The sequence below is a fragment of the Mus pahari genome, chromosome 4 (genome assembly GCF_900095145.1).
Source record: "Mus pahari chromosome 4, PAHARI_EIJ_v1.1, whole genome shotgun sequence".
Lineage (NCBI taxonomy): Eukaryota > Metazoa > Chordata > Mammalia > Rodentia > Muridae > Mus > Mus pahari.
In genome coordinates, this window is record NC_034593.1 from 58,530,220 (window position 1) to 58,543,332 (window position 13,113).

The window sequence follows — 13,113 nt, forward strand, 5'->3', positions numbered from 1 at the left end:
AGGGAGGGAAGGAGGGAAGGAGGGAAGGAGGGAAGGAGGGAAGGAGAGAAGGAGGGAAGGAGGGAAGGAGGGAGGTTTGGAGGGAGGTTTGGAGGGAGGGAGGGAGGGAGGGAGGGAGAACATTTCCCTGATCTAAATGATGGTTCAAGAATAAGGACTTTGTTGAATTTAATTAGGGATTCTTCAAAGAGATCAATGATTGTGATTTTCCTGATGTATTAAAGGTGCTAAGAGTTTATGGGTGCCACTATCATGTGACTTTAGTTGGTAAAGGGAACCCAGCTGATACTTGAGGAAACATGGGGTTGGAGAGGCAAGCTGGGAGAAATTAGGTTCCATTAATAGCATTTGAGCTCCATGATATAGGGAATATTGAGGCTAACTCACACCTAAGGAGTTCCAGAAGGTTGATCCATAATTGGGCAGTCAAGAGACTTATGTACAGTAGGGAACTTTCTGTGGTCAGATCAGAACATCCTTCTCACACTATTAAGGTACCAAGAAGACAAGCAGGAAACCAGAGTCTTCACACCCTATTCACTCTATTCCTAAATTTTTCTAAACAAGCTAATTAAATATCTTTTGCTTAAACATTTCTGTTTTCCCAGTTAACCAGGAGCAAACAAATAAACAAAATGCCTGATACATTCTAACTAATTACTTTATTCCATCTATTTTCTACACACATAACCAAGACTATAGTCAAGAAGACTTGAGACTTTTCTGATGGTTTATCTGAGTATCTTTGTCTGTCTTCTCTCCTCTCCCTAAGCATAGGTGGGCCTAATTGCTGATGTAAGAGGTTATGAGACCTCTCTGGAAGATAAGCTTCTCCTCTTTCCTGGGTCTGGCACTCACCTCCATAGAATTACTTGGATCTACTGAGGCTAACTCACACCTAAGGAGTTCTAGAAGGTTGATCCTTATTAGGGAAGCCAAGAGACTTATGCACAGTGGGAGACTTTCTTTGTTCAGATCAGAACATCCCTCCTATACTATCTAGGTACCAAGGAGCCAGGCAGGAAATTAGAGTCTTCACTCATCAGCAAAAGATCAGGCGAGCTCAAAGAGATACTGAGGTATACTCCATCATGAGCATGATAGTACCTGATAAAATAACAAATGTGTTCACAACTGAATCTCCATCTGTGACGATAGAACAGTTCATCCATCAATCTCAGTCTCTAATACCTACTCTGAGTAACACTTGAGTACATATGCCAAAATAGTCACCCATCTTCCTTTTGTTAATACACTCTTCATGTGTTCAGCAAGGTTAATTCATTGCTTTTCACTTGTCTCAATTACCCTATATTGCTGCTTCTTTGAATTCACATTCAAGTTACTTCTACTATAGCCCCGGATTCTATTCCAACCCCTAGTCTTCTCTTAGGCTATGTTTATAGTCACCAGTCTCTCCATTACATGGAGGCTTCTCACAATTAAACTTCCATATTTTGCCCCTATCTTGAGTGGTCAAAGCCCTAGCATTGGGAACTTTTCAAAACGAACCCCATGTCAAAGGTACTATACATACACCGAGTCTTTTGCCAAGAATAACTTGAAAGTAGAAAGGCACATGTCTTCCATTAAAGGATTAGATCTTCAGGCACTTTTTAATTAATTGATAATTACTTAACTAATTAATTAAGATGAGGTCTCAATATGTAGCTCTGGCTGGCTTTGACCATTACATAGACTATGGTGGCCCCAAACTCAGAGAGATTTGCCTACTTCTGACTCCTTAGTGCTGTATTAAAGGTGTGTACCATGGTCTTAAGCATATTTATCTGTAACTTGAAAAAAACGAAGGCAGTGGTCTCAGGAAAAGGGCCTTGCTAACTGTGAGCGCAGACAAAGACAGAGAGGGACTGGATTGATGGAAATCATTAGGTTCTGTTTTAAATTCTGGAGTGAGCTAGCCCTTGGCAGCAGCAATGAAAGGACAGGCCTTCTTAACTAATCAGAATGCATTCTTTTTACAATGCCCCTGACGTGGGGATCCAGTGCAAAAACAGAAGATTCTCCCCTCAAGTATATAATGTCATCCTTAAAAATCAAAAAGAAAATAAACTTCAACACACTCAATTTTTGTGCCTTCTCCCCATACATATAATTTGGAAATCTCTCAAATGATACAGAAAGTAAAATATTAGGCAAAGAGCAAACGGTTCATGTAAGCCCTCAGAGATCATCACCAAAGGCACACCATCTCAAAACTGTGTCTAGACAGCCCCTCCCATATCAAAAGCCACAGGCACAGCTGACGACAAACAACAGGGTGTGCATAGGGTCTGGGGGCCAGGATGACACTGGCAAAGGAGAATCCCACAGACCCAACAGATAACAAACAACTTCAGCTGGGCTTCATTTCAAAGGCATCTAAGGCAGCAGATCCGGGCACAGCCAGTCATTTTTATCTTTAGAGTTATTTGGATCACAGAGCTGCTAATGGGATACAGGCAGAGAGAAGTCCAGTGGTCACCATTCTCCAACAAGTAAGCCACTTTAACAGCAGCTGATAATGCCACGGCCTATGACAAGAGTTTGACCCTCAGCATCGACTCGAGCAGGCGAGGGTGAATATTACCTTACAAGGGCAGAGCTAGGGGAAAAAATGGAGGTCACTGCATTGTACAAATGAACATACTCCTGAGAACTGCTACAGCTCACTGGAGACGTGAAACAAGGGGACCTTGTTCCACGTTGCCAAGGATTCAGTTTCTCAGCTTGATCGGCACCATTTGAGCTCTTGGTGGAGATTTTCCTTTTGAAAATGCACTTTGGGAACCTTTTGCCAGTGTTTTAAAACTAGAAAAAAATAAAGCGAAGGAGGAGAGACTCAGACCCAGGGCGATAGGAACTGAGGCAGTACTTTGCTATCAGGTGCTGAATTCAGCTGGAGCCATAGAAAAGCAACTATCGCTAGAGATGTCCAAATTCATTTATTAAAATGAGGCTCCCTGGACATTCACCCAGCCTCATCAAGCAGACAGACAGACAGACAGACAGACAGAAGTCTTGATTTCTACTAGTGTAGCCATCTGGGGATCTAATTGACACATTCATCTGGTTTTCCCAGTGGGTTTCCTGACAGGTGAGAAGAGAGAGAGTCTATGGGTTGTCCCATCCATCACATTTTATCCTTCTGTCCAAAAGCCCTCTGGACAGAACTAGAGTTGCTCAGGAAGCCACAGAATAGGATCTGCTCCTGAGCCCAGACATCACTCATTCAGTAAGTATCACCTGAGTGTACCAACTGCATGCCAAGTGCTATTTTAGGTGCTGGGACTTGCTCAGTGAACAACAACAACAACAACAAAACCCCACAATCTGGGGAGGGAAGAGACAGGTAAACACTGACCGATGCAATTGCTGAATAAATAGCTTGTTGTAAAGAGTCAAATGCTGGGTGGGGTCATGGTGATAGAGCATTTGCCACAAAAGTATGAGGACCCTGGTTAGGGTTCCCAAAACTCACGTGAAAGTCCGGTAGGTGTGGTGGCCTACCCACTATCCTGGAACTTGGAGGTGGAGAGAGAGGTAAGCTAGTTAGCTCTGGTTTCATCAGGAGATCCTGCCTCAATAAGGAAAGTGAAGAGCAACAGAGGAAGAGACCCAGTGTCAACCACTGGCCGCCACATGCATACCAAATACACAGGCAAAATAATAATAAAAGAGAGCAGTGCGCTGTATATTATAGTCTCCTCCAGATGATAATACCAACTGGGGTTAGTGATTACATGATATTTCCCATATCCGGAACATTTTTTTTTATTTATTTAGCATCTGGTTATTTACTCATTAAAACAAACCCACAAGGCAATTACTTCTATAATCTGCACTTTATAGATGAGGCAATAAAGGCACACAAGTGCTAATTTGCCCAAGATCACCCTATAGGTAAATTCATGACAGAAAGGGGGTTGCATGTGGAATAAACTTCTAGCTTTATAAAACCAGCCTTCCCATAAAAATTCCGAAGGAAACACTCTGAGCCCTCCTAGATCCTTTGTACTCAAAGCTGTCACACAGTACTGACTAGGAAAGCCTGCATGAGCAGCAGTGTGTGTACCATCGAGCAGGCTAGTTCTTTTACAATGCAGAAAAATAGGTATTTCCTGATTTGTGGGTTACTTCTGGTCACTTTTGTACCTGTTGTCAGCCCTCTTGGATTATTTCATTCACTGGCTCTCCCACAATGGTAGCTGAGATGAAACAGCAAATAATGTAAAGATGTTTAACTATGACGTCAGGTCTGCTAAGCAAGGTCGTTGGGGAAGGGTGACTGTGCTGCTTCATATGAGGAAGTTAAAACTAGGTACTGGACCCCCCCCCCCAAAAAAAAAAAAAACAAATAAACTAGACACTGGTTCAAGACTTCTGTCAATTCTCTGGAGTTCCATTCTAGTACATCAACTATACCAACCCGATATAATACCTGTGCCACGTTTTCATCCTCATCTACCCTCTTCAAGTGTGTCTTTATTTTAGAAAGCAGACTGTCTTGTGTATCTTTCCTATCATGTTTTTTTTCTGGGAGATGGGTAATGACTGAGTCCATATAGCAACTTGGAAGCTCCTAGCTTCGGGTAAATTGTGCTTTGAGTCAGGAGTTCCACTTCATATCTACACCACACATAGAAAGCTTTTATAATGAAAGACTTTCCTCATGTGCATCTACCATGTGCTGTAGGTTTTAACATTTTTGGGTCCTACCTGGAGCTACCCGTTTCTATTGGTCTACAAGACTGTGGATCTATTTGCAGGTTACAGACCACCATGCTTATCGATCACTGCAATTGTTACAGGCAAGCACTTCACATGCCATGCCACCTTGAGGTCTCACAGTTCCAAACAGTAGGCATTGATTGCTACCTTTAGTTTACAACGGGCAAAGCAGAGACTTAAGGGAATGAATTTGCCAATGTCTCATGTGTAGAACAAACAGATGGGTATTCACAGTACATAGGGAAATAGACGAGTTAGTCAGGCTGGGGAGATGGCTCAGTAGACAGGAGTCCTTGCAGTGCAAGCAAGAGGGCCCGAGTTCAAACCCTGAGCATCCACATAAAAAGCTGAGCACGGCTAACTGTGCCTGAAGTGCTCATCTCCACACTGTGAGAGACTGTCTCATGAGAAAGTATGAAGTGACAGAGGACATCTGCCATCTTCCTTTGGCCTCCTCAAGCATGCACTCAAGCTTGCTGTGGTACTATTTTTAATTCTTTACAGTATGGCTCCCCTATAGCCGAAACTTGGTAGGGTTTTCTCAGTTGATTAGTTAGCAACCTGCTGACTTAGCTACCAGTGGTTTGTGGTGTCTTTTTACAGTATCTAATGGGCACAAAAATTTGCCTCTCGGTTCAGAGGCATCATGTGTTCGCCCAAGCTGCCAACTCAGTATCCAGTTGTCTGCTGTTTCGCACTGACATACCTGTAAGATGCAACTCATGATATCAGATGCGATTTTTGCATGTGGAGTATCTTCGTCTTTCCCTGCAGGTCTCAGGTTGTGTTCCAAGCAGGAATCCCACAGTCCCACCAGGGCTCTGGCATGCTTTTCAATGGATTCTGTCTCTCTGATGGCTGTTGTAATCCTTGTGATACAGATTTCAACCACCGCCTGGTCATTGTTATTAGTTTGGTAATCCTATTTAGAAAACAAACAAAACAAAACCCTTTAAGTTAATAAGTACTCTAGAAGGCTGTCCATTAAGGGAAGCAGTACTGAGTTATGTTGGAAATGATGATGTCACTGGGTCCTAAGGAATGAGGCTGTACAGCCCATTACAGTTGGTCTTCCTCTTGTGAAAGAGGCAGAATATACATACAAGGTCCAGTGTTATTAACAAAAAGGTGGCAGCAGCTAGTTGGAAGAGCTGGATCATACATAGGCAAGCAAGTCTATGCTTCAGGACATTTCAGTTTCAAGTCACTAGAGGACAGAAGTTACTTTTTACAGTGATGTTTTAGTTATGTGTATTAAAAAAAATTCAAATTACTCTACAACTTTCCCTTTCCCTATTAGCTTTCTCTCAGAGTATGGTAGAACACAGTGTTTCATTTCTTTCTTTTTAACTCAAGCCCAAGTTAGCTTTCATCAACCAAATTTCCTTCTCTCTCCTGTCTTTATTACATCCCGAGTACTTCATCATCTTTATGAAGAAAAAAATATGATCCCTTAACACTTCTAAATGTGCAAAAGCAAACATATACAACAAAAATGCTTATTGCTTTGAGTTGGAAAATGGTCTGGTCTGACTGAATACCACAATGGGAGTCTCACAGAACTGGAGACTTACAGGGTAGGCAACCATTGGATGCCTGTACTGAGGTAGTCAACAGGGAGTTTTCATTCTTAAGGTTATTTTTATTGTTATAATGGGGTCAATAAACACCTCAAACCTGTATGTACACTGTGATCATCAGTAGCCCATTTTTTCCCCCTCTGGAAGAGTAATTTTCTGAGGAAAAGGACAGAAATAATTTTGAGGTCCCTAGTACATACTACTAAACTCCCTTCCAGAAATATTTAACTAATTTAAACTCCCATCATACAGGTGTAAGCATGATCTTTTCATTGTGATTTTGCAAGAACAAAGTATTTTTAATTTTTGCTAATTTGACCAGTGGAAAACAATATCTCATTACTGCTTGGTGTAGGCACTTCCTGGGCCCAAAGTGAGGATGTACACTGTCAAATGTTTATCGTCCATTTGTATTTCCTCCAACGGGAATGGGGCAATGAGTGTTCAGTCTATTTTTCCTTAGCATCTTCATTTTCTTCATCTTCTTTTGGAACAATATTTTTTCCTACTAAGGATATTGAGGCAACATTTGAGTTATAATTCTGCACAGGCTTCATTATTCCTTTTCAAAATAGCTATTAATCGACTAAGGGTTTAGACCGTTAAATCGATCAAGCTTTTGAGTTTTGTATTTTTCCCTTCTAAAATTCGAAACTTACATTGTTTACTTTTTCAGATTTAAATTTTTTATAAAGTTTTATTTAGATCTTATGTGTACGGCTGTTCTTCATGTATGCACGTCTAGACAAAGCATGAGTGCCTGAAGAGGTAAAAGTGGTTATCAGATCCGATAGAACTGGGGTTGTCAGTGTTCATGTTCAGCTGCTGGGCACTGGCACCTAAACCCAGCCAAGTTCTCTGGAAACACAACCACTCCTAACCACTGAGCCACTCAGCTCCACGTTTATTACGTTAAAAGATGAGGCATAGATATGGTACAAAAGATGGAGAAAAGAGGGCTGGCAGTACAGAGCAGAGCCCCTGGGGCCCTGCTCCTCAACTTCTGGTTTTGTTCTCCAGTGGAAACATGTCCCCAGTGCCTTGCACTTTACAATGGCGTTCTCAGCAACTCAGAAACCAACCACTCACTTTCTGTGTCTGTGAGCCCTTTAACTGCATTTCAAACACAGTTTATCTTTTAAAACACTTTATTTTATATGTGTGTGAATGCTTTGCCTGCATGTGTGTTTGTGCAATGCTTCCATGCCTAGTGCTCACAGAGGTCAGAGGAGGGTACCACATTCTCTGGAACTATACAGTTACCGATAATCGTGGCCTACCATATGGGTGCTGGGAACTGAACCTGGGTCTTTGGAAGAATAACTAGTGCTCTTAAGTTAACCCTATCCTCCTCAAATGACAATCCATACGTAGATAGACTATCAGAATTAGTAGGACAGTCGATTAAGCTTTCTGGATATAAAATCATTAAACACGAATTTGTATTGTATTAAGGAATTGCTGAGATGGTTAAATGGTAGAGCACTTATGGAAGTTAACGACTGAGTTCATCCTGGAAGAGGATGGAGAGATTGAACTATAGAATCTGTCCTCTTTACACACATACACACACACACACACACACACACACACACACACACACACACANANAGAGAGAGAGAGAGAGAGAGAGAGAGAGAGAGAGAGAGAGAGAGAGAGACTGAGACCCCACTACAACAGGAGCAAATGACATAATAGTAATTGGTGTTACTTTACCTGAAAAGAGTAGGGTTTGTTTTTTTTTTTAAATAAAGGACATCATCTTTAGGTCTAGCTAAGCATATATAATGCTTATACAGCTAGAAAAAGATCCACATTACTTAAATCATGCTCCAGGAGGTTCAGTTCCCAGCACCAGCATGGTAGCCCACAGCCATCTGTACCTCTAGCTCCAGAGAAGCCAGGCCCCTCCTCTGGTCTCTGAGCACCAGGCATGGAAGTATAGCACAGGCATATATTCAGGAGAAAAGACCCACACAACTTTGACATGGAAGTATAGCACAGGCGTATATTCAGGAGAAAAGACCCACACAACTTTGATTAAAAGATATGAAAGAGGCTTGATGCAAAAGTGTGGAAATGTAATATCTCCAGAAAAGAAAACACTGTCAAGGGGCTGCCGTTCGCCTCTAAGCTAGTTTATAGATAAATGAACTTGCAATCATCATATCGTCAGAATCATTCATAAAATCAGGTATTGAATTATGAAACTGTTAGAGAAGGAAAACAAATTAGAGTAAGATTTTAAGAAGCTTGGGAACACGTTTTGTTTTTCCCCAGGTATACACAGTAAAGGACAAGGTGCATTTGGGCATACTAGACAAACAGCATGCATGAGTGGCGAAGAATCAGTACAAGAACCAAAAAAAAAAAAAAAATCTTCAAAAGAAAAGAGAACTGAGCCAGGCCTGGTGCTGCACACCTGTAATCCTAGAACCTGAGAGGCCGAGACAACAGGATCCAGTTCATGTCTCTTTAGAGACAGTGCTTTAGGCCAGACTTCCATGGAAAAGGGCAGCCCTGTCTCAGTACCCTTCCGTATGACAAAAGAGGAAAAGGAATTAAGTAACTAGAAATATCATTTCACACAAACCCAAGCAGTACCTGGAACAGAAGACTTGCCCTCCCTAGCAACGAGAGCTGGGATGCAGAGGTATAATTAGCACTAGCACGGTGCTTCACTAAAGTGCTTCACTGAACTAAACAAGTTTGAACATCTGGCAGATGCAGGACCTAGTGAAGAGAGCCACTAGGGCCTTCTTACTCCCTTCACATTAGAAAGCAATTTGGTGTATATTACAGCATTGTAAGTTCAAAGATCTTTAAATGCAGTTGTTTCACTTTATACTGAGACCCTCAGAAGTGCATATTTACCAAATTAATCAACTATAAGAATGTTTACTGCAGCACTGTTTAAGTAATGAAGGTCAATCAAGAGTAATAAATAAATAAATAAATGAATGAATAAATGAATAAATAAATAATGGTATGTTCATAGAGTAGAATATTACATCCACTGAATGAATGAATGACACTACATGTACCAAGATAGATAAAAGAGTATTGAAAGCTACGATAGCATTTATATAAAGTTTAATAACTTTCTTAGCTTTTATGAACTTCTAAGGTTCTCAATGTAAAGAAATGAACCTGGTTTTAGAGACTGGTGTAGTTCAGATATTACAATATACACTAAATGTCTTTAATTTTTTTCTTCTTTTTAAGGCTCTATGTGAAGTTTAATTTTTTTCTACTAATAATTTTTAAGTCACACATTTCTAATATAGAAGTTAAACCACACATGTGAATATCACAGTCCAGGCAGAGGTGAACTTAAGACCCCAAGGGAGGGCAATTGCATTGGAAGAAATATGCTAGCATTTTAATTCCACCAAAGTTTCTTCTCTCTCTCTCTCTCTCTCTCTCTCTCTCTCTCTCTCTCTCTCTCTCTCTCTCTCCCCTCCCCCTTTCCCTCCCCTCCCCTTTTCTCTCCCCCTCTCAGTCTCTCCATTTTTCTCTTTTCACTCCCTTCCTCTCTCCTTCCCTCCGTCCCTCCCTCCCTCCCCCTCTCCCTCCTTTCCTCCCTCCCTCCTTCCTGGGTTTATTATTATTACTTTTAAAAAATGCAGCATTTTATCAACTCTTTTGAATTTCATACAATGTATTTTGATCATATCACTTCCTATCTTTCCTCACTGGCTCCCACCTTAGAGTCCTCATTTTTTGTTTAAAAAAAAAAAAAGAACCTTGTGCTAAGGGCTGAAGAGTAGGCTCTGTGGTTAAGAGCATTTGTTTCTATTGCAGAGGATCCAAGTTCAATTCTCAGTCCTCACATAGTAGCTCACAACCCTCTGTAATTGAGTCCCAGGGATGTGATGGTCCTTTTCTTAGTTCTGTAGCAATCACACATGCATTGTGGTGCACATACATACATTCAGGCAAAACACACACATAAATAATGAAACAAATAATTTTTTAAAAACATTCTCATCAAGACAAATTTGTGCTGGCAATATACTCACGGGTATGGGGTCATCTCTTGGAACATGGGTGACCTACCAGGGGCCATACCTTTAAAGAAAAACTCTCTCTCTCTCTCTCTCTCTCTCTCTCTCTCTCTCTCTCTCTCTCTCTCTCTCTCTCAGAAGCCATTAACTGCAGGCACTTCCTTAGCTAGGAGCAGGAGTTTATAGACTCCTCCCTCCTGCAGGCTGTAATGGGCTGGGTTAGTCTTGCACAGGACTTGGGCAGGTGACTACAGCTGCTGTGAGTTCATGAATTCAGAAGCCTGTCATGTCCAGAAGACATTGCTTCACTCTCACCCTTCCTGGCCCCAGGTTCTCACACTCTTTCCCCCGTCTCTTCTTGAGCCTCGTGTGCTATGGGGTGGGATGATAAGAGACCTACCATTTGTGGGTACCTAATATTTTAAACGAGGTGATATTATTTGCAAAATTTGTTTCACTGTTTTAAAATATCCAACAGAACTAGACAGTGGATTGGGTATGGGGCAAGAGTGTCCTACCAAATAGATGTTTGGAAAAAAGAGAGATGGACTCACTTGAAGTTATCTGGAGAGAAAGCTAAGTTAATAAGAACAAAAATTAATAATAAAGGTAGTCCAGAAAGGATTTGGAATAAAAGAAAAATGAAAGGCACGCTTGGAAACTTGGTGAGAAATTCCAGTGAGGAGTTCATGGCAAAACATGAGCACAGGGTTAGATAGGTGCTGGGAGATAGGTAGGGAAAGTGGCCACACACGGAGAACTGAGATGCACTAAGGGCTGACTATTTGGCAAGTAACTCTGGGGGAAGGGATTGAGGCATGCCTGACAAATGTTCTGATTCTACAAACCTTAAAGTGATGACTAAATGTATTTGACAGAATCATGATGTGTAAGGGGGTACAAGGACCTACACACAAGAATGTGCTTGCAATAGTTTAAATGTAATATAAGTGGCTCAAAACAAGACCTGGCTATGAGATCTGACCCACGCCCAAAGTCTTAGACAATCCCAGGAGAGACCCCAGTGGACAATGTGTGCTAGTGTTATTAGAATGGCATTTTAGAAGCAGAACACTTTATTTGATGAGCATTAGCAATGGCTCTGAGCAGCTGGTCCAAGTATCAAGCAATGATCAATTACAGTAATAAACTAAGATGATTCCAAGCAAGGGGAACCAGAATTTTGAGAGTGTCGGTCATACCTGGAACTACAACGAGGTCTTCTCAGAAGGCCTAGATATAAGATTTCTCTTGGAGAATGAAATCAATGAAGTGTACTTAATTAGATTAGCCAGCTCACGGGCCACAACAAAGGCACAGTCTGTAAGAGACTGTACCAGGGAATTGGATGGTTTTCAGCAAGAAAGGCTTGACTGTGACAGTAATAGGAAAGGTTGGAATATAATCAATAGTAATATTCCCTCTCTAAAAATCAGAGCAGAGACTTGAAAACCACATGGGACTCGAAAATTCTAATACATATGCGTTACCATTTTTATTGTAAATTGATAAATTATTGCTGTCATTTGTATTTCTATTATTCCTGTAGCACAATTTGTATAGCTTTCCCCATACACTGACAAACTGAGTTTTGTTGACCACAGAGTTAAGGGTTTTATGCAGGATGCCAGGTGGTACAACCTTCCCTTGACACAGACACCTTCCTTATCATGGGAAAACACAGAGATAATACTATTAAGCTGTTAAAAAGAAGCCATGGGTGAGACCTGACAATTTTTTTTCAAAGGCTTGAAGTTTTTCTCATAGGAATTGAGAGTGGATTTAATGGTTGAAGTCAGAGACTAGAGAAGAATGAGTAAAAAGTTTGAATAGCAAGATTTCTTCTGGGTAAAGGGAGGAATATGGTATACCTTAGTTTCTTTTCCTGTTGCTGTGATTAATGCTCTGACAAAAGCAACATAAATGAGAAAGGGTTTGTTGTGGCTTAAATTCCAGTGTCCTGTTAGTCATGGCTGAGAAGTTCTGGTAGAAGGAGCTTGAAGCAGCTTTGTGTAGTCGCATCCAGAGGTTAGAAGCAAAGAACATTGATGCTATGCTCTGCCAGCTTTCTGATTTTTTATGTTGCCCACAATGCAAACCTAGGGAGTAGTGTCAGCTATTACTAGGGTGGATCTTTCCTACCTCAACTAATCTAATCAACGTAGGTCCTTACAGATGTACTCAAAGATGAACCTAGTCTAAATAATTCGTGTGTGCTTGGAGGTTTGTCTCCTAGATGATTTCAGATCCTGTCAAGATGATAATCAACACCAGTCATCAAACATGGTAACTGTTTTGACATCCAACAGTTGTTGGAAGAGCTGTGTCTTTGTCAAGATTCTTGAATCATAAGCAAGTGTTAATCATAAGCAAGTTGAATCATAAACATAGAATAAGGATGATGATGATGTTGTCGTTGATGATGATAATGATGATGATGATGATGGCGGCGGCGGCAGTTGTGGTCGTGGTAATAAACAGTTCATAGACTTGAAGGCAAAGCTGAAATACCTGGTCTCAGAAGTCGCAGTGGGCAAGACAGACACAGTTTTAGAGAGCATGGAAATGATGGACTGCCTCTTTGGGCTACTAACAGCATGATAAATCTCTCCCTGCTGATTTCTTCCTCAGAATTGCTGTTACACTAAATTCTAATTGCTAAGCTTGGAATGAGGGTCCCACCCTTTCCTAGCCTTCTACTGGTAGCAGAGTGGAGAGCAATTCATGATAAGAGACTTGCTGAAGGCCCCATTGAAGATGTAGTTGTATAGTTAAAAGATTTAGGAGAGGGGAAA

At 41.1% G+C, this 13,113-nt stretch overlaps 1 protein-coding gene across 4 annotated transcripts in view; it reads right to left on the reverse strand.

The window, feature by feature from the left end:
- Veph1 (ventricular zone expressed PH domain containing 1) overlaps positions 1-13,113 on the reverse strand; it is a 209,571-nt gene that overhangs the window by 176,145 nt on the left and 20,313 nt on the right. For all 4 annotated transcript variants that reach the window (XM_021195529.2, XM_029537562.1, XM_029537563.1 and 1 more), the window contains exon 3: positions 5,438-5,653. In XM_021195529.2, the coding sequence (XP_021051188.1) occupies positions 5,438-5,653 (216 nt within the window). The remainder of the gene's footprint in view (positions 1-5,437; positions 5,654-13,113) is intronic.